This window comes from Diadema antillarum, unplaced genomic scaffold, assembly GCF_040938485.1.
Source record: "Diadema antillarum isolate AM-2024a unplaced genomic scaffold, OU_Dant_1.0 scf00000205, whole genome shotgun sequence".
NCBI lineage: Eukaryota > Metazoa > Echinodermata > Echinoidea > Diadematoida > Diadematidae > Diadema > Diadema antillarum.
The window spans coordinates 207,272-228,192 of NW_027271094.1; the positions used below are offsets into that span (position 1 = coordinate 207,272).

The 20,921-nt window shown below is 38.0% G+C and overlaps 1 protein-coding gene across 1 annotated transcript; it reads right to left on the reverse strand.

Annotated features, from left to right (window-relative positions):
* Positions 1-340: 340 nt before the first annotated feature.
* LOC139724022 (vezatin-like) lies at positions 341-19,138 on the reverse strand. Its single transcript, XM_071635221.1, has 12 exons — positions 19,025-19,138; positions 16,367-16,515; positions 14,708-14,762; positions 11,023-11,165; positions 8,383-8,629; positions 7,650-7,685; positions 6,653-6,752; positions 5,747-5,966; positions 4,282-4,478; positions 3,738-3,841; positions 2,560-2,637; positions 341-1,174 (listed from the first exon to the last, which is right to left on the reverse strand). Exons 1-12 carry the CDS (start codon positions 19,136-19,138, stop codon positions 341-343), a joined length of 2,277 nt encoding a protein of 758 aa, XP_071491322.1.
* Between the last annotated feature and the right edge of the window lie 1,783 nt (positions 19,139-20,921).

Sequence of the window (20,921 nt, forward strand, 5' to 3'; positions counted from 1 at the left end):
CCAGACTTTTTCTGCAAAAAAGTGGGGGGGGGGGGGGGGGGGCAAAAAGTCAGACCCTATATCATCATGCGTATGGCAGAATGTTGTTGACCTGCTTCCCTGAGCATGGCAGAATGTTCACCCCTATGCACATTTCCACAAAATAGCGACAATCTGCCACATGCAGGGAAGCATGTTAACAACAATATGCCATGACCACATCAATATCTTCCGCAAAAATGTACAGTACTGAAATCTAAAAGGGACATTTGTCTACTTTCACTGAATTACACTGGCATGCTATTCACATCCATGGTGACATGAAACACGACGCCCATGCACTTCGACTCGAAGGCGATATTCATATTTCCTCATTGCTGTTTGAATCCTCTTCCGCTCCAAAGGTCTCCTCGGCCAAATGTCTCTCTCGGGACATCTTGACCGCCTCGGCTGCCAGGCCCTGCATGAATGGGATGGCCATGTGTTGCTGGCCAAGGGTTGCCATGACGACACTGTCCATGACGCAGGAGTCTCCTTGTCTGTGAGTCTCCAAATTAGTGTCCATCAGAAATCTTTCATGTTGCAAGTCTCTATCAATCATCATCTCTTTTGCTGCTTGATCTGAAGATTTGCTACATCTTGTCTCCACTTCTGATGGCAGTAGTGTACCTCGCTCGATTGAACTGGAAGAACTGCTGTCAGCATATCTAAGTGGTATGTTTCTCCTGGGTTTTGGGATAGGCTTTTGAATGCGAGTGGCAATGTTTTCCCCGACTCCCAATTTGTTGCAAATCGTCGGGTCGTCAGCTGGGCTTCCTTCCCCATCCTCTCCCGACCGAATGACATGTGAAGAGTTACTCACGCCACCAGGATTAGGGTATTGCACATCACATCTTGTAGGTCTTGGCATTTCTCCTGATTCTGTTGCCAATTCATCTTCCAAATTGCACACTTTCCACATACTGGTTCTCATCCCAGTGGCATCACTACCACCACCTGTAACACATTTATGATTGCATTCATCCAATCCTCCATCCTCCTGGCTGCTTTGAACAGCATCACCAGTCCTCTGTCCAGACACTGTCCTCATTGAGTCCGTACCTGTGGTGGTATCGCCCTCTTCCAGGAGTCCACATTCTCCGCCCTCCTTCAGTCGTTTCCTTTCCTCTCGCATTCTCTGCTTTTCCTCCTCTCTCTTCGAGAGCACAGTGTGAAGTTCTAAGAGAAGGTGCTTGGCATCCTCGGATTCTTGCTTACGCCTCTTCTGGAGGTAGAAAACGGGGGGGGGGGGGGGGGGGGGGGGGAATGTTAGATTGACAGTGTGTGTGCACAATTATGTCTATTAGGTGACACAAAATTTGCTCCTGCGACAACTGCTCCGGTCTTATTTTCTCCAAGGACTTAGGGTTAGGGTTGTGTTTAGGGTTTTAGATCCAGTTTGATGTGAGGATTAGGAATTAGAGTTAAGGTTATGTTTGTGGGTAGAATCTATGTTTGGCTTAGTGTGCAGAATTTTTGTGGGAGCAATTGTCACAGGAGCAAATATCATGGAATCGTCTAAGGCATCAGTCTCCTAATTCATTAAAGGGACTGTGTCAAATACAGTATATCCTCGCATCAATCCATCTAATTCCAAGTCATAACTCCCCGGAAGTATCAACTTTGGCTTGCCCCGGGCATTGTGGATTGCCATTAATTCACATTATTTGTCACCATGGCTCAAACACACAGAAGCTGCATGAGAAGAGACCTGCACATACACTCAGATATCTCACACACACAAACACACACACACACACACACACACACTTTTTAAATTTTCAAATTATTTTTGTTATATTTCATCCAACTTACAGTGCACAATTAGACAAAAGTATATGGGCTTTCTTTGAATTCAAATATACATAACAGAATATAAATCAGGCACACATGCAAACACACACACACACACGCACGCACATGCACTCATATCGGGTAGTTTACACATAGCCATGGGTGTCAAACACTTACTGCCATACTGCAAAACCAGACACATTTGCAGTGTGTAACTTTTGTGAATTGGAGCCAACGGCCTTTATCACGCCCTGAAACTTTTGCGAATTGCCACTGGCATTCAATGCATTGTGTAGACAAATCTTTGGCATGCATTTTAGTTTTACAAATCTTAGCTCCTCGTGAACTTCATGAAAGTTTTATGCATGTGAAAGTTTCTGGTCTTACAGTATTTAGGTATTCATGGCTAGACTTATCCAAAACATAGTATATTCAGTGAAAGCAGAAATATCATTACACATCATTTTAAGTACGACGAAAAACAGAAAGTCCATTCAAAACTTGAGAATTTTCTCTTAGAATTGTTCCACTACTGTGATATCATAATACTGTTATTGCCAACTTATCCAGTACGAGGGCACTAGGATTTAACAAAAATTTGAGAAATTTCATCATTTTTTAACGGGATACACATACCTGTTTAGGTAAATTTGCCTTAAATCACCTACAGGGACGGCATGGACATTTTTTAGCATAATGGAGATAGGGTGTGAATGGCACTTTCACAAACTTGCACACAATCAGTACCTTTTCAGCAATAAAATCTACCATATCATAGTCAGGTATGGTGTCATCTTTCTCAGCATCAATATAGGCTTCAAACACCTGTGATGAAAACAATGTAACAAACGTATAGAAAAAAAAAGGAAAAAAAAAAGGAGAAGATTTTTGATTAAAACAGAAACCAAACTAAATTTCAGGGAAATCAAAGCTGTCAAAGGTGAGTCTACTCTGGATAGAACAAACACATTAGCAATTCAGTATTCTTTGGTTCCTATTCTGCAAATGCTTATAGGTTTTTCTTTTTAGAATAAGACATGGAATGCTTTAAAAATACATTTCACTATCAGAGTCTATGATGTTGTCATGAGTTACATAACATTTGTCATGCACTTGAACCTTATACCCTATACTTTTGGGCTCAGCTTCATCAAATGACTATCTATCTGAAATATCAGGCTCTATGTTTGAACGATTCTCTCGTGGTAGTGTCCTTCAGTCCAATGTGTCTCCTGACACATATTCTTTTTGTTTGCTCATATTTCTAGTACTTGTAGAAAATATGTCTACACTGCATTTCTCTAATAATGGACATGGTTAGAATAAAAATCTTGTTACAGCAAAGCAAATATTCCAGTTCCAAGATTATCATCTCTATATCTTTACATACTTCATTGTTCCACTACGATAAAATTTTAATATCACGAAAGAAAACGTCAGGTCCGGAGGACTTTGCTATAACAAAAGCTGCCTGTATAGTGCTTCATTGTTATACGTTTTAAAGCTATTCTTTACCATTGGGAGCAGTGGTTTAAAATTTTTTTGAGATATCACATTTGATGCATATGTGTAGGTCAGCTGTATCACAAAACATCCTACCACACAAAAAAATGTGCAATACAGCCTAAAATATAAGGAGATATCACTATTTTTCTCAATAAATCATAAATGTAGATGGTTTATTCAAGAAACAATTTTATCATAACTGTTTTTCACATTTTCTATATTAAACAATACTTAACCTTCATATATACTGACTAACATTTCTACATTGGTTGTTTCTATCCCTGACTCACATTTTAGAACTATTTTGAAGCATTGAAGCTGGGTTTTGTTTCATCTGCAAATGGTAAATAACGCTTTTAAACAACCAGTCTAGTGTAAAATAAAAAAGAGAGAAGAGATAGAAAGAGTCAAGTTTTTACCTCCTCCTCAATGAAATCAATCTCAGGTTCCTCAAGGTCCATAAGATTGATTGGTTCTGGGGACGGTTCAGTTGGTTTGGAGGCACTGTCTTCATTCGGAGACACTGCAAATGTTAAAGAACACATGACCAAAGACATTACCCAAGGGCAAGAGTAGGGGAGTTATACCCATATGATGCACAAGTTAACCTTGTACTTAATATTTTAAACCTACAAAGTGCAGCCATGTTGCAAAGTTGATGGAATCTGGGCACCTAGTTACGAAATACACTCTTACATGGTAATTTTAATTGTCAATCAGATTACAGAGATTTTGAGACCCACATTATATGCTGAATAACTTGTCAACTTGAGGACTTCAAATACTATCTGCTCCCAAGATTACATGCAACATGCAGTGTATTCACCTTATACAGTAACAGTATCAACATCAAAGAACTGAATTACCGGTATGATATAAAGTATTGCAATGAAGAAAGTGGAGAATGTCTCTAGTTTGAAGTATTATGGTAAAAATCTACAGCAAGGAATATAATGATCTTACCAGGGTGAAGGCTTTTTGGATGTTCTTTGTGGCCAGACAGTTTAGCCACAGAAACTCCAGCTTCCCTCAGGCAAGTTTGGCATGCATCCAGGTGACCTTTGACCTCTGCAAGAAGCTCCTCAAGTTCAGCAACCTCGCTTTCAACAAGCTTGCCATTGTTGCATTCTATCTTGGAAGATTTGACGAGTTTCTGGGCACTGTGATTTCAAAGACAACAGTCAATATCACATTTGTGTTATTAACCCAGTGAGGACTTGCTGATTTTGCTACAACACGAATTTCCCATAGACACCTGCCTGAGTATTCTTGGGACTCGTCTTCAACGGGTTAAGGTTACTCCACAGTACATTCGATTCTACCTTGGCAAAACGGCAAGAAATATCAAAATGGTGATGAGTGATCCTCAATGTCAGATGACATACAAAAACCTCATACTTTGAGTTTAGGATAGGGGTTTGAATCTCACATAATTGAAGGATAATTTTTCCAAAGACATCAGTGCAAGTTCAGAGAATTCAAAATGAACAGAGAAACACATCTGTGAAAATTTAAAGGGATCGTATAGTTTTGGTTGAGATCTAATTTCAGGTTTCCAACATTTTTTGGTGAGATAATGAGAAACCTCTTATGAAATATGAAAGAGCATGTAATTCCATGAGGAATTCAACGTTTATTTGATGAAAATTGGTTTTGAAATGGCTGAGATATCCAAAACAGAGCGATTCTAATAAAGTGTGGGACCCATCTTTTATTACGATCGCTTTGTTTTACTTTGTTTTTGGATGTTTCAGTCATTTCAAATCCAATTTTCATCAAATAAACTTTGAATTCCTCTTAAAATGTTATGGTCTGTACTATTTCATAAGTGTTTTCTTGGTATCTCGCAAAAAGTTAAAAGCCCAATTCTCATCTCCACCAATACTGCACCATCCCTTTAAGTACAGTGGACAACCCATTCAAGAGTTTTGATTCTTTTTAAACATTTTGAAAAATCCCACATGCTGCCCACTCTAAATGTACATTCTACAAGTAAACTTTTCATAAAAAGTACACATTTTTCTTGACTGGTGACCAAGAATTGTTGAGGCTACCGTGGTAATTTTTCTTCATGCATTCTGCCACAGCCAGGTTTACTCTCAATACTCTTGTCCTGGTTTGACATCACACACAGTTGTAGAGCTTAACCCGTTGAGGACGAGTCCCCAGTATACTCGGGCAGGTGTCTATGAGAAATGCGTGTTGTAGCAAAATCAGTCCTTCCTCAATGGGTTTATGTAGTGGGGGCAGCACATGGAATTAACCAAAGTCAAACTCTTTTTTTGTTTTCAAACTCTCTCTAGACAACACGTTTTACTATTTTTTCAGCATTCACTGAAGGCAATGATTCGTTCAAGAAGGGGCAACCACAGATGGCTCAGATGCAAAAGGGTGCATGTCACTTCTTTCTAAATAAACAAATACAAACCTATTGACAGCAATATTGAGATGAAGAATCAGAGCTCTGCTTGCCGAAGGAAGGACATCGTTCGGACCCCAGATTTCCCTGACCTCTTCAGCTGGCTCATCACTGCTGCACGGGGTCAGCGTAGGTTGGTGGAGTTTCAAGGAACTGTTGAGGTAGCTGAGCTCCCTCTTTGCAGATTGGCTGGCTTCATCCAGGATGATGTACCATTCTGATGGTTCTTCTGTGGTTTGACAAGAGTGACAAAGTGACAGAAGGTGTGTACAATAAGAGTTGATTTATTCTATTTAGATTTCTGGTCTCGTATCAAACATTCACAAGAAGTAACCCTCAACCATATTTGCATTTACTCATAGGTTGCATCTCTTTCTTGGTTTCATCAATTGCAAAAGGAAATTCTAACTAGAGCTCCAAGGTTAAATTGGTACATCTTTCAGACACCTGAAGATGACTCTTTTTGATTAATCTCAATGAATGTGAATCATTGACCAAGGATCTATGACTCCAGTGTTGGTAGATTACATGAAATAGATATCTATGCCTTTCACACTACATTGCAAACCAGAAGCAGATTACAGGGAACAAACAAGAATGTGAAAATCTAATGATGAGGATAATTGGAGCTTGCATTGAGATAAGCATCTAAAGTAGAATTAGTGGACTGGAAAAGAGTACATGTCAATATCTGCAATCAACAATTCCTGCTACAGCATTTCATATGGAGTCTTGCCTTGTTCTTTTCTCGATCCTTGCTATCAGTTATTTGTGTGTGTGTGTGTGTGTGTGTGTGTGTGTGTGTGTGTGTGTGTGTGTGTGTGACTATGTCATATTTGATATCTTACATGATTTACTTCAAAAGCAAAACAAATCAAATCAATCAAATGAAGATAATAAAGACAGAATACACACCTGCATGTCTGGAAGGATCTGCTACAAGGTCAGGCCATCGGCCCATGAGGTGTCTCCTGATGAACTCAGACAGCTGGTCACTGTACAGGTTGGTAAGGGCCTGCAAGTATGAGACCCCACCAACAAAGCACATTAGTTTCAACATGGCAAGATTCCATAGCCAGGGCTGAACACTAACCCATTTTTTCTACTGGTCCAACCTGTCTCTCAGACCAGTATGTACCCAGTTTTTCCGTTCTTTATTGGTCTACTCCTAAAAGTTACTGGCCCGACAGACAGTGATTATTACTGGCCAGGGACCATCAGACCAGTGCCAGTGGGCAGTGTTGCCATAGCAACAGTCAATCAGCTTGCAAGTCTTCTACATGCTGTTCCCATAGTTGTGTTTCTATTTCAAGTTATGTTGTACGTTTATGGTTCTACCGCTGCCACTGTCAGCAATGACTCCAAGATCTACTGCTACAAACACATTCCCCAAACTGCAAATGTGACATATGTCTGCTTGTTCCGTAGGATAATATATTGCTAGACTGTTTATGTAACAAATTGTCGCAGACTATTGCCTAATAAAATGCTCTTATGTTTCATGTTTATGAATCAATAAGTATTTGCTTAAATTTTTACTGTCACTGTTAGTTTTTCGCAGGAATCCTTTAAGATCATGTTGCATGGACAAAAACTGTGAAAAAAAATATATACTTGAATACTCAGCTTATGATGACAATGGACACAATTTTCTAGTTCAGATACTGAGATCATACCATTTTGATACTTCCATAATAGCTATGACAAAAGTATTAATCATCTTCCAAGTAATGATGAGAAAGGAAGATATGTTAGGCAGGTCCTATGTTTTTACTGATGATCTTGACAGCACTACTGACATATTTGAAGCTCTGAAAAAACCTATTTTCTCGGCAGTACATGAAAACTTGATGCTGTATCTACAGTGGATCTATCGAGGGCAATGTGGAACTAAACAAAACAAATCATTTACCTTGAGTTGAGAGGTCTGGCATGGTCCACACGATTCCTGTGTATCAAGTAAGTAAGTAATTGTTGTAGGTCTTACTGCTTTGCACACTGGATGGGATATTGTTATTCATCCATGGAATCAGAGTAGCTACTGCTGTTCCACTCGTACAAGAATTAAATTGCCTCATCTTCTCTTTATTAGAAACTTGAACTCTTCTTTGAAAGCATAAAATTGACCAAAAAATAAAAAAAGATGAGCAGAAAAGGTATCAAAGATTGTTTTCCCTCAAGCATAATTTCCACATCCCCTCTGTCTTTTCTTTTTCTCTCCTACAAATCACCAAACTACAAGAGCTAGGAATGTATAATAACAAATTGATATAAAGCTGATAATATCGGTCACAGATCATCATTATGTTTAGAGCTTGAAAACACGAATTAGTTTTCATGGACTTGTATCCCAATTAATTACAGAAACATTTGAAATCTTACCATGAATTTACTACATAACAATATGATCACTGTTACAAACATGATATTAATAAAGATATATATTTTTTCTCACTAATAAGCCACTTTGTGGCAGAGACCACATTTTACAGAAGAGGCATCCATCAAAGGCTATCACAAGTGTATTGAATGCATTTTTATGGTTAAACAGGTACGTAGCCTTCATGCAAACGGCACAGAAAATCAATATTCAAAGGTGCTGTATTGATAAACTTATGATTTGATCACACGATGTTCAGACTCACAGCTGTAAGAATGGACGACTGTCCATCTAGAATGGCCAGGTCAGTAGTGGCTAGGTAGAGTTCATCCACGTCCCGAGGACCTCCCTCCTCCCTGAGTGGGCAGTGGGCAAGAGTAGCCAGCATTGCCCGTCGGAGAGAGAGAAACTGCTTCCTGGCTGACTGGAAGACTGCTTGCCTTAGGGCGGGGCACTGTAACTGGGTGTGGCCAGACCTTTCCAAGTGGGATATGGGGGTGTACGGTGTCATCCTGGAGGGACAAAGGGAGAACAAAAGAAGAATTGAACGAGAAATTCCCATTTCAACGACAAAAGCCCACCTTGTGATAGATATTACATAAACAAGGAAAAGTAGAAATTACGCGGTGCGTAATATATGTCCCCGCCGGAAGTAGCATTTTGTAGCAAAATGTGCAATATAGGTAAAAAATCAAGGTCAAAGGTCAAAGAAGTCAAAGGTCAAAATTCTGTGTAAAAGTTTTGAAGCCCTCACCTAGTGCCATCACATAAAGCAAACGGAATCGAAATCGGGTTAGAAATGGTGAAGGAGTAGCATTTTATAGCCAATGTACAAGTGTACAATACAGGTCAAAAATCAAGGTCAAAGGTCAAAAAAGTCAAAGGTCAAAATTCTGTGTAAAGTTTTGAAGCCCTCACCTAGTGCCATCACATAAAGCAAACGGAATCGAAATCGGGTTAGAAATGGTGAAGGAGTAGCATTTTGTAGCCAATGTACAATACAGGTCAAAATCAAGGTCAAAGGTCAAAGAAGGCAAAGGTCAAAATTCTGTGTAGAAGTTTTGAAGCCCTCACCTAGTGCCATCACATAAAGCAAACGGAATCGAAATCGAGTTAGAAATGGCGAAGGAGTAGCATTTTGTAGCAAAATGTACAATATAGGTCAAAAATCAAGGTCAAAGGTCAAAGAAGGCAAAGGTCAAAATTCTGTGTAGAAGTTTTGAAGCCCTCACCTAGTGCCATCACATAAAGCAAACGGAATCGAAATCGGGTTAGAAATGGCGAAGGAGTAGCATTTTGTAGCGAAATGTACAATATAGGTCAAAAATCAAGGTCAAAGGTCAAAGAAGGCAAAGGTCAAAATTCTGTGTAGAAGTTTTGAAGCCCTCACCTAGTGCCATCACATAAAGCAAACGGAATCGAAATCGGGTTAGAAATGGCGAAGGAGTAGCATTTTGTAGCAAAATGTACAATATAGGTAAAAAATCAAGGTCAAAGGTCAAAGAAGTCAAAGGTCAAAATTCTGTGTAGAAGTTTTGAAGCCCTCACCTAGTGCCATCATATAAAGCAAACGGAATCGAAATCGGGTTAGAAATGGCGAAGGAGTAGCATTTTGTAGCAAAATGTACAATATAGGTCAAAGGTCAAGGTCAAAGGTCACGACTGAAATTCTGTGTAGAAGTTTCAAAGCTCCCATGTAGTGCTATCATATAAAGCAAACAGAATCAAAATTGGCTCATAAATGACAGAGAAGTAGCAAATTGAAGATTTTGATCACACACGGACGCACACACGGACACACGGACACACGGACGGACGGACGGACGGACGGACGGACACACGGACACACACACGTACGGAGCCCGTTTCATAGTCCCCTGCTCGAACTCGTTCGGCGGGGACAATAATTTGACATCAATCAACAAAAATTACACCTATTATTAATCTTTTGTCGAAATCAACACTGAAAAATCCTCTGCAGCAGCAGCAAGGTTGTTTTATCTGAAAATTCTTTGTATGCCACAGTGTAAATCCTATGTGTGCCGCATTATTCTGAGCCTGCCACACATGAGCACTTTTGAAAAACATTCTGTTTTTCATAGCCATGTCATGCTCTATACAAGAGTTTATGCTTGAAATGTTGTACAACAATGTTGAAGAGAAAATTGCAAGCTTTGCTGTAATGTGAATTTTATGATAAAGCTATGGATAAGACACTTCCGATGCACTGTGGTGTATTGCAATTTAATAGCAATCGGTTTGTACATGGTTGAACATTTGAGCAAAATATGCAAAGATGGGAAGCCGTCGATTGAGTCCCTAATGCAAACGTGGCACACGAGGAGTTAGCCAGGCATTGACATGTACAGCAATATCACAAAGCCTTAAAGGGGAAGGCCAGTAACTGATCAGTGGGAATCAGTGGAAATGCTGAGAGATGATTGTTCCAATCCTTATGGGATTCATTCAAGAGTTCATTGTATATCTATTGTGGTGTGAAAATGATTTGCTTCAGAATGGTCTCATATTCAAGTAATGTGCAGTTCAATGCTTCCAGGTTAGCGTCCCTGGTCAGTGACGGAGCATTAATCTGCACATTACTTGAATATGAGATCGTTCTGAAGCAAATCATTTTCACACAACAATAGATATACAATGAACTCTTGAATGAATCCCACAAGGATTGGAACAATCATCTCCAAGCATTTCCACTGATTCCCACTGATCAGTTACTAGCCTTCCCCTTTAAAAATAGCAATGAGCATGACCCAACATTAATGTCTATATTTCATGACATCACAATGAGTGTTTTTCAAAACAGATTACATGAAATAGGCAATCGTAAAATTTTAAAAAAAGTTATCTTCTTGGAGCTACCATAGAGCTAAACTTTTCAAGCACTTACATAGTGTAACCCCTAGAAATGACCTCTACTTCCTGGATGTAGAGAATGGCCTTCTTGAGTACATCCCCAAACACTGTGTGAACAGCGATGAACTGAGAGAAACTCTCCCCCATTAATCTGTACTGTCTCCACAGCTTTGCATACTAAATATAAGAAAACACAGATAAACGAGGCTGTAACACAGAACAAAATTAAAGTTAACAATCTACAAAAAAAGTTAAAAGAGAATACATGTGAGAACATGCTCAGATTCTTGCCGACTTCACAATCTAACATCTCACAAGATACTATCTCCGTCACTTATTCAATCTAATCACACTAATTTGATACAATTCATCTAAAGTGATGGTTCCGTGCAAATATGCTTTGAAAGTATGTCTGCTTCACATTCATGTATGCTCCACTGACTAAATTATATAGTTAAAATCAAAGCATGTGTACACTGTGAAAATATAATGGGACTGATCCTCCATGAGTAGAATAGAGTCAACTTCTAGCACTGTCCATCTGAGAAATATATTTATATAAAAGGACATGTTTTATACTTTGTATAAAAGTTTAAATAAAATCCTCAGGCAACTGAAAGTTTTATTCATGTTCCTTGCCATGTTACATTAGTTACACAAAATGACAAAGAAAATCTCATGCCAAAAATAAACACCAGAAGATATAAAAAGAGAGCAAAGAATGACCATTCTGCCACGTATTTCAACAGCATTGACAGTTACTTCAAAATTCCTCTGGGCAATTCCACGGTAACTGACGTTACGCGTAAGGATTTTCATGAAATTGTTTACCTTGTAGTTTTGTGAATGAAAGCACCTGGGGCTTCCAATTAGCATTGATGAATAAGTTCATGAGAATGAAGAAATAGGTGGAAAGTTTTTCTCTCAAACTGCATTTCTTATCACATAGCAAGTGAAAATGTGTCGGTAACTGACGTTACGGAAAAAGGACATGGGAAATTATGGTGTAGATTTAAATGGAAATATCTCATGTCCCTGACTTTTAACCTTTATGTGTTTAATATGGCAATACACTTAGGTTCTTAGGAACAGGTGTGCAAAATAATGTGCACTTTAGTTGTCTCCTTTTAGCACCATGCCAGTTTCAGTGAAGGCATGACGGTAACTGACGTTACGCTTACATTTGCCATAGGGTTTACACATGCAAAATCATGATTGGGAATAGCTTTGTGATTTTTCATAATTCTGACCATTCAGAATGATTTGTTTGATATGGAGTCATACCTTGGTTCATCAGTCATAAATACACAAATGAGATGAAACATTAGTCCATTTTCTTTGTGTTCTATGAAAACTTAAAGGTAAACATGTCAGTAACTGACGTTACGTAACTGACGTTACATATACTTTGCCATGGGGTTTACAGAGAACTAATTTATTTAACAGGTTATTATACTGCTGCAATATACACTTGTACCAGTAACAATCCCACGCAACTACTTAGCAACAAATTAAAACAAAATCTAAAGACACGAATGGGTTGGGTCCTTAGGGGGCAACCACCCCCCCCCCCCCCCCATGCCATAGTACAGATGGGCAAAAATAAAGTAAATGCACAAGAGGATATTTCTTGACATTTGTCTTAAGATTGAATTCTAATTCAACATTTATGATTACACAGAGCCATTAATAGATTAAGCAGTTCCAAGTATAAATACATGCATAATTGACATGACTAAGGGTTTTGTTTGTTTGTTTGTTTTATTTAATGAACAGGAAAGTTTCTATATCTAGAGTGCTCCACCCATAATACCTTTACACAAAACATGGATATTTTTTTGCTTGAAAAAAAAAATCAAAATATCAAAATATATTTCAGGTCATGGGGAAAACACACTTATCAACTCATAAATATGCATAAATATGTATGAAATCCATTGTGATATATTTCTTCTCCTTTTCTTTATTTTACTCCTTCTCCAAGGCATTGTTAGGGCCATGAATAAAAAAAAAGGTCTCCATCATCAATCAATTTAAATGAAAAGTGTAGCACTATTAATATTTCTCTGTGAAGAAGAAAAATAAATGCTTCTTGGTCAAAAGAGCATTATTGGTTTATTCCTTGCTTGAAGTAATTTAACTGTTTTTCTTTTCCTTTACACTGATATATCACGGCTTGCAAATACATTCCAGATACCAAGAAATCGGACTTTGCAACGAAAGAAAATAAAGATCAATATTAAAAAAAAAATCTTCCTGTTCATAATTATCATGTACCATTGTATTACAAAATGTCCCTGCATGAATAGAATAAAGTAATCAACAAAAACACAATGTATGAACAATTTTTTTTAACCCTAGAATCCCCTCTCACTTTGAGCAACATCAGTGTTAAGTTTCAAACAGTAATGAGTACATGCCTTACGAACCATAATACAAGATGCGCCATGTTAACTACACCACACATTTAAGTGCAAGAGAAGAAATATCTGTTTGTGCATTTGCCTTAAGGTAGAAACTTCACTAAGTTTCCAGAAAAAAAAAAGAAGAAAAATGCTGGCAAAAGCAAACATTGGTGAAGATTGTAGCTGTTGGTATAAAGCTGTGCACAAGTTTGCATGTTAACCACCTTTTCTATAAAAAACAATCATGTCACTGAATGGGCCTACAAACTTTGGTAGCTTTATCATCCCATAGGACTGGGAATGTACTAATTTGAGTGCATATACTGCATGTGGCAAACTAAACTTCCAGATGATTTAGCCTTAAACTTGTGCTGAATCAAAAATCGAAAGCTCAAGCCCCCCCCCCCCCCCCAAAAAAAAAAAGATAATCATGGTAAATGAATGAATAAATAAATTTAGAAATAAAATAAAATGAAAAAGAATATATTCATGGACATACCATGGTAATGACATCATTCCCTATGAAAGGGATTGCTGCTCTTTGTTTGATAGTTGACTTCCCAGATGTATTGAAATGGCCAAGAGTCAAAAATTTTGCCTCAGTTATAATCACTGTCATGGTAACTGACGTTACATACTCGTGTATGACGTTTCGGTAACTGACGTTACACATTTTGTAGTGATCATTTTGACTCTCCAGTATGCCAAGTATCCTTATTTCTGGTATTGAAATGAAGGCATATGGGCATACATTAGAAATCCCAAGTTACATCATAAAGCTCACTTTCTTTGATGAATAAAGTTAAAAATTCCTTGTTTTTGGTAACTGACGTTACATCCATCATTGTCAAAGTAATCAAAAGTTTTTATCAAATTCTTTAAAGCAACCAGCTTTTTTTGCTATCGTGTGGTAAAAGACTTCTCTGGTAACTGCATACATATAAAAGATTGTTGTTTAGAGTACTAATAAAGTGGATATACAGAGAGTAAGTTATGCCACAATCCACTCTTTTCACCATTGAGTTATAGGCATATTTTGGCAGCCATTTTGAAAATCAAAATGGCCACTTTTATTGAAAAACATAATGATTCTTAAAACTTCAACTCAAGTATTGTCTGAAAATGTATGGTGTTTGAAACAAATAGCATTTGGAATTTTTGGCACCTGTGTCCTATATACCGTGGAATTGCCCCTCTCTGCATTACAAGCACTTATTTGACACCAAAGACCCACCCATTCTTTACAGGCGTCTAAATCACAGCTCTAAAAAGAATCACATGGATTTAACAGAAATAATAATTCAACAAACTTACCTTAAAGGTTACACTGCATTGCCATATAAGAGCCAAGAGACACAGAGTTAGCACACTGCAGTAAAGTGAGCAGTGGAAATTCCAACCTCCTTTTAGTACACTGGCAAGCACTGCAGACTGACAAATTGTGTAAATGATGGTGCAATGAAAGCACATCAGGAAGAAAAAGCTACAAAGAAGAGAGAGAGAGGAAAGGAAAATAGCTATGTATTATACATATGGGATTTCTCAAAGTAAAACAATTTATCAGTGTGTTTTACTATTTCTACACAGAGTGGTATCTAACATTTAATTAGATAATGAACATACTACAGATGTACACAATATACTGTATGACTTGAAGTAAAATAAAAACACTCAAACCTTCTGAGAATGATCATGCAGTTTTAATAGAGAAAAAGACCATTTAGAGAAGTCTCCCATACCTTTCTATTTGTGTGTGTGTATGTCCGTCTAGGTGTCATAAAGAGGTATTATGAATACAAAAAAAAATCGCTTATTTTTAATAGCCAACTAGAATGAGTTCAATTAGCTCATTCATAATGATCCAACATACCGATACTGTAAATGCAGACAATTTTGCATTACATTAATTTTTGCATATTTGAGGCTACTTTGGTTTAGCGTGAATTCTGAAACCCCCCAAAAAACATCATTTTCTCTGCATATTTTAAATGGGATGACAATTGAGCAGTGTAAATAACAGAACCCACAATGTTTTTTTTTTAGCCACTTAGCACGAAAAATCAATTTTGTGAAAGTATTGACATTTACAGTTCCCATCTCCGATTACAAGTAGTTCTGTAATACTGCTTTCTTTAATGCTTGATGTCATGAAAGTCAAATCTAATATTTTCAGAGGACAGGATCTACAGTATAATGACAGCAAAAGTCTCACCTTAGGCAAGTTGATTTGTTGTTGTGTTTACACTTCTCACAACAAGATTGTATCAAGGAATTGATTATTTATGTGGTTAGCACTGTATTAGTGACTTGACAAATGAATGGTAATATATGGTAAATTCTTTCTCCTCCCTTAGAGAGACTGTACAATTCTGGTTGAGGTGAGGATTTAGCTTTTAACATTTTGCGAGATATTCAGAAGCCACTCAATGAGATGTCAAAGAGCATGCAATTCTAAGGGGAATCATAAGTTTATTTGATGAAAATCGGTTTTGAAATGGCTGAGATATCCAAAAACAAGGCGAAACAAAGAGATCCTAATAAAAGGCATGGCCTGTCGCCTTTTATTATTATTACTTTTTTGGATATCTCAGCCATTTGAAAACCAATTTTCATCAAATAAACGTTGAATCCTTTTAAAATTACGTGTTTTTTAACATTTCATAAGAAGTTTCTCATTATCTCACTTAGGAATGTTATAAACCTGAATCCTCACCTCAACCAGTACTGTACAGTCCCTTTAAATTGGACACCAGGTATATAATAAGATAGAACCAGAGAAATCATGAAATAAAGGCTAATTTTAGACTTGCTGTATTTCATGAACAGTGAATACTGAGGATCCTTGGAATTTGCATTGAAATGTCTCACTAGTCCATTGCAAACACCATGGTTGACAAAACATTCTTACCTATACTTGGCCACACTGACTAAGCAATACTCAAGCAAAATTTGGGCAATTCTAGGAAAACTCACATCACGATCCCAGTGACGATCCTCAATCGCGAAAGCCGAGGATGGACTGGAGATGTTGTGTTGTACGAGGACAAGACTTCTGCATCCTCAGAATTCAAACACTTGCTCTCAACGGCCAGAGAATGACACCTTGGAAGCACTCTGTTATTCTGAAAATATGACATACACATTTTACATTCACTGGAGCAGAGGGTTTACAGCTGCAACCATTTTTTAACCTTGAGATTTTAAAGAGTGGCAAAGTCTTTGAAAAGCTACAGAAATTGGGTAAAGAATGTTGCTAAGTTACACTTCAGTTTACAAAGTCATGTTATTTGATGGTATAAGTTACAATCTTGCAAAAGAGTAACTTCAAACAAATGCTCACAATTTGTTTTAACTTCTGAGAACAATGTGCAAGATTACATCGAGTGCATAAAAAGGACAGATAATTTGCTCGCATGGGAGTGTGGACCATTCTATGTGATTAACCTACATATTGTATGTCACACAAGGAAAGAAATAAGATAACAGTGGCTACAATATTGATTTTCTTGACCACTGGATGTAGTGTCATCTAATTTAGTATTATGGATGATGACTCACCAAGAAGGAAACAAAATCGGTAGGATCCACTGGTAGTGAGAAATTCTGGAGTACCTCAAGTAGCGCATGTTTACCGGCACACTGAAAAGAACATCATGATTGATTAGATGGAGAGATGCTACAGACTTATGTATACACGGTATGATTTCAAAAGCACTTTACATGAAAGAGGATATTTTGACACAACCACAAAAGTTATTTTAATCACTGTCCAAGTTTTTTTTTTGTGTGTGTGTGTGTGTGTGCTTTTTTAAAAGTAGAAATGCTTCACGGTACGAAAGAAAAATTTGCTCTAGATCACATTTTCTCCTTTTTTTCTCAGTCAAATTAAAAAAAAAACAACACAAGTTGCTAACAGTATTTGGCCACCTCACATTTCCATCAGCAACCTACAGATGAAATGTAGAAATGACTTGGTATTCACAGCAGCCTTTAATTCTACCAATATTTCACTCTACTGAACTACCTACACTAATATGACTCATGATTTTTTCCTCAAATTCATTTTTACTACATGGTGACAAAAAGTGCAATGCCACTAAAAGTGAAATTCTGTCCAATCGTGATGAAAATGATTACAAATTGACACAAATAAACCATCGTTCCATACAGACATCCCTCGAAAGATTGAAAGACACACACACACACAAGCATAGAAGTTGATAGTCATAACTAAGCTGACAATACACTTTTTACATGAAAAGAAAACTTGAGAATATGCAATCAAATATATTGAGATCTGTGTTTTGATACCTGTAGTGAGTGCAAAACCCTGTTGACGGCTTTTACAGATTTAACACTGAGCTTTTCTTGACTTGCTTTATCCGACGCTGCATCAGAGGCAGTGGTTGCAGGTTGAAAGCTATCAAAGTCCTCGTCTGGGCATGATTCTTGTAAATAATGATAGAGAGGGGATCCCTGTATGAAAAAACGGAAATTAAATCAAACGGAATCACTTCTTTATTATTGCTCTCATGTAAATGACATATCGGTGCACAACCACATGTTAGTATTGTTACCTGAAGAGTTACAGTACCTATGCATTACAAATTTTCCAAACTGTAACAGTGCAAGTGATGAATTGAAATGGCTTTTGATTTTAATAATAAACTAAAAGGAAAAAAGTTTGAATGTTTACTATTACTTATGTTTACTACTGTATACTATTACTTACTATTCTTTATTATGAACTTTTCTTACTTCTTGGGATTATCTATTATTCAACGAACGTATCTAATTATGTTGTTGTTAAACTCAAAATCTACTGCACCGTGCAATACCGGCCTACCTGACAAAGTGACAGAATAATCAGCATGTTGATTGCGGTCACTCACCAGGAAGAAGAAGAAGAAGAAGAATGTTGAATGATGTTCGACCCCCAAGATATTCTGTAATTACTGTACAGCCATAAGCCCATATACTGTATATCCAGGGTTCGAAATTGGCGATGGTCCGCTGGCCATTATGGCCACCCGAAATCACGTCGGACTAGCTAAAAATCGTAAAATTCTGAAGTTACTAGTCCGTCTGGCTAGCCAAAATATTGCTTCAGTGTCAAAATTGATCCTTTGTACTATTGTAGTCCACCTGGCTAGTTAAAAAAAAAAAGTTCAGTGTGACCCCTGATATCATCACAACTTTGACACCTGTGCATTATCTGTGACTGAAATATTGTTGTCTCATTCAGTGTAACGTTGCTACTATATTCTGATCTAACAGCAGTTTCTATCTAAACTAGTAACCTTTGCCTGTAGGCCTGGCTGGTCTAATCTTGCGCGCCCATGCAGTTGATCATACTCATATTTTATATACTATTACCAAGCACGATTACGCATGCACCATACACGGTATACCACATATGGGACTACCATCAAAGGAGTAATAGATCTAGTTCCTTCATGATTTAAAGATTGGTTTCTACCCACCTCCAATAACACGTCGTCTTCACATTCATCCATCATAAGCCTGTGCATTCAACAAACATTCGTCGCTCACTTTGATCTATAGACTATGCATCTAAAATTATCGTGCCAAGCTGCTAGCCAAGTCAGTAATCATCGCTCAGGTACCCACAAGCTGCGGAATACCCACAAGCTGCGGAATGGCCGCAAGCAAGCTTCCACGGCGCCGGCGCGGCGGCCCGTGTGGCGCATGGCCAGCCGGGGTTGCGCGCGGCGTCTGCTCCATCGACTCCGTGCTCTTCTATGCTAGCAATCCATAGAGATGTATACTAATCTCTATGTAGCAATCGCAAGTTGGCGCTCGCTACAAACAAACGCACTACCCGGTACACCCACGCCACAGAACTCTACACACACCTTGCGATTTTCATCGTGGTGTCTTGGGCTTCCTGTTATTGTCGTTATTTTTGTTAAATAATTAATCTGTTTAGAAAAAATCAATCGTGATTGGTTGAAAGAGCTTCACGTGATTATAACTAAAAGTTTTTGCCAGACACTCGAAATTAGGCAGAGTAGGCCCCTATATTTGTTTGAAGTTTGAGATCAAAAATCTAAACAAGGAATAGATGAGGCAAGAAGTCGTGTGGTGGATGCATTAAGAAATCAGAGTGACCTTACAAAGCAGGGCGCGATTATTTGCCTTTATGTGCCATTTCATAAAGTGGCCGTAAAGCAGCGTGCGATATGGTGTCACAATCAATTTGTAAGTAAAATGTACCATTGCGTTGTGATTTCACAAATAGTAAACTATGGGGTGTAAAACAGGACAACATTCTGAAATAGTTGATATAATATCTCTGTATAATCAAATGAAGCTCTTTCAACCAATTACTAAAGGAGTATCAGGGTAATCACCCCCACCCCGAACAATTACCCCGGCTACATACTGTTTTGTGATAACGACATAATAATAATATAGGTTCAGGATTAGGATTAGGATTAGGATTATTGTCAGGGGAAGGGTCCGAGGCAATTGTCCAGGGGGTAATTGCCCTAGATCCACTAATAAAATAATTTTTTCATCCAAAATATAACTTCGACTATTTCACTTTGTTGGCATGAATTGACACTCTGATCCATGATAGGTCCTATACAATTTGGAAATATGACGTCACTTTTTACAACGACATTTTCAAAATCCCCCCCCCCGAAAAAAAAAAGCATGTAAGCAAGATGAGGAAATAATGCAAGAACAGAGACACAACAACCTGTAAGTCTGCATCAGGTACACAATGAGCAAACAAAGTTAGGGCCTGATTACCTTCACACAAAACTTCATTGACTTTCCTTTCTTTTCTTTTTTTAAGTGGGAAAGGAAAAGTGTGGTAGGCAGACCGGTAAAGGAGGGGGGGTGTTCAGGGGGTTCGCGAACAACCTCCTCCCCACCCCGCCCCTGAAAAAAGAGTAAGAAATTAAGGCGTAACTTCGTCCCTAATCTCCAAATGCAACAAGAGACAGATTTCATATTAAAAAATTCCAGTCTATACAAATAACCTTGTGCGTAGGCCCTACGCACTCAGTAGCGAGGTGGAAAGATCTCTTTTCACCCGCTGGTACGCGATAATGAATTCCTGATGATGAACGCACTCTTGCCTTTAATATTTGTCAACCATGCAGGAACACTCATTCCAAGTGTGCATGATGGATAGGTCTACCGAACGGTGCAATCATGGGGTAAAAATGCTATGGGTGCGGTCCTGAGATATAAGTTTCGGTGAGAATGATAGGCAATCAAATAAAAAAAAATCGAGAATATTACTCAAATTTGAGGAAGTTCAAGCGTGGAAGAGTTGCAATGTGATCATGCTTTTTGCATGATATCCCTCCCCCCTTTTTTTGCCTAAGTCCTTCAGTGAGTCGGTGCTTGATTCGTACGAAACAATCTATAGTTCGAAAAGGTCTTTCTGGTTTAGCGTAGAGAGTGACGGTCAGTCATCCATATTCTGACCTTTTCATAATGCTTTTTAACCGTATTCATTTATTCGTTTCTAAACCCGTGATTTGAGCCG